General features: G+C 42.3%; 1 gene segment (V, D, J or C); it reads left to right on the top strand.

Moving 5' to 3' along the window:
• The first annotated feature begins 565 nt into the window (after positions 1–565).
• LOC109674028 (immunoglobulin kappa variable 1D-33-like) lies at positions 566–1,162 on the top strand. The segment is given in 2 exon segments: positions 566–720; positions 843–1,162. Coding segments are annotated over 2 exon segments (360 nt in total).

Below are 1,162 nucleotides of genomic sequence, written 5' to 3'. Positions count from 1 at the left end.
GAAAGATTTATGAATCAGAAGATGAGGAAGTAATTGGAGACTCAGGGAATTTTGATGTATGGGGTTTAAAGGTTGGGGGATTCTTATTTCATAGCCTCTAATGCAGATAATTCTGTGAGTCTATTTGTTTTCAAAACATTTTATTTTTGATTTATCATACATTAATAATATGAGGGAAGTTCATTGTGAAAATTCCATACATAGGTAAAGTCTATTGTGAACAAGTTCACCCCCTCCATTACATTCTCATTCCCCATCTCCTTCTTCCCACCTCTTCCAGCATTTCATGGGTTTCATTATGCTGTCTTCATATGTGTATATGTTGTGTAATTCCATCCTCTTCAACCCTCAGTATTCTTTTCTTTCTCTCTATTCCCACCTGCTTGTCCCTCCAGGCAAATTTCCCATACACTTGCATGTGAAAGAGACTTGTAGCTTTGGATGATGGTGCAACTATGATTCACTTACTGTGAAGTTATATAATACATGAGATTTGGGGATCCTGGACCTATGATGAGTAACAAGTGTATCAGGCTTGCAGCTTTGTTTAGCCTTGCATAGCCCCTGCTGATTTGCATGTTTCCCATGCCCAACCCACTGTCCTGGATACTTCTAAACAGGCAAGTCACACACTGTATAGGAATAGATCTCAGTCAGGAAACAGCATGGATAGGAGGTCCCATACTCAGCTCCTGGGGCTACTGCTGCTCTGGCTCTCAGGTAAGGAAGGGCAATACTGAGGATTTACTTAGTTCAGAGTGGTCAGTGTTGCTTCAGTCTTCGGGAAAGTTCTCTAATGCCAAGATTAATACTATGTTTTTTGTGTATGTTTCCAATATCAGGTGCCAGTTGTGACACCCAGATGACCCAGACTCCATCCTCCCTGTCTGCATCTCCAGGAGACAAAGTCACCATCACTTGCAGGGCCAGTCAGAGTATTAGCAATTACTTAAACTGGTTTCAGCAGAAACCAGGGAATGCTCTTAAGCTCCTGATCTACAATACTAACAGTTTGGAATCTGGGATCCCATCAAGGTTCAGTGGCAGTGGATATGGGACAGACTTCTCTCTCACTATCAGCAGCTTGGAGCCTGAAGATGTTGGGACTTATTTCTGTCAGCAGTATGATGAGCTCCCACCACAGTGATACAAGCCATAACGT

This window comes from Castor canadensis, chromosome 12 (genome assembly GCF_047511655.1).
Source record: "Castor canadensis chromosome 12, mCasCan1.hap1v2, whole genome shotgun sequence".
Taxonomy (NCBI): Eukaryota; Metazoa; Chordata; class Mammalia; order Rodentia; family Castoridae; genus Castor; species Castor canadensis.
This window is presented reverse-complemented; position numbering and strand designations above follow the sequence as displayed.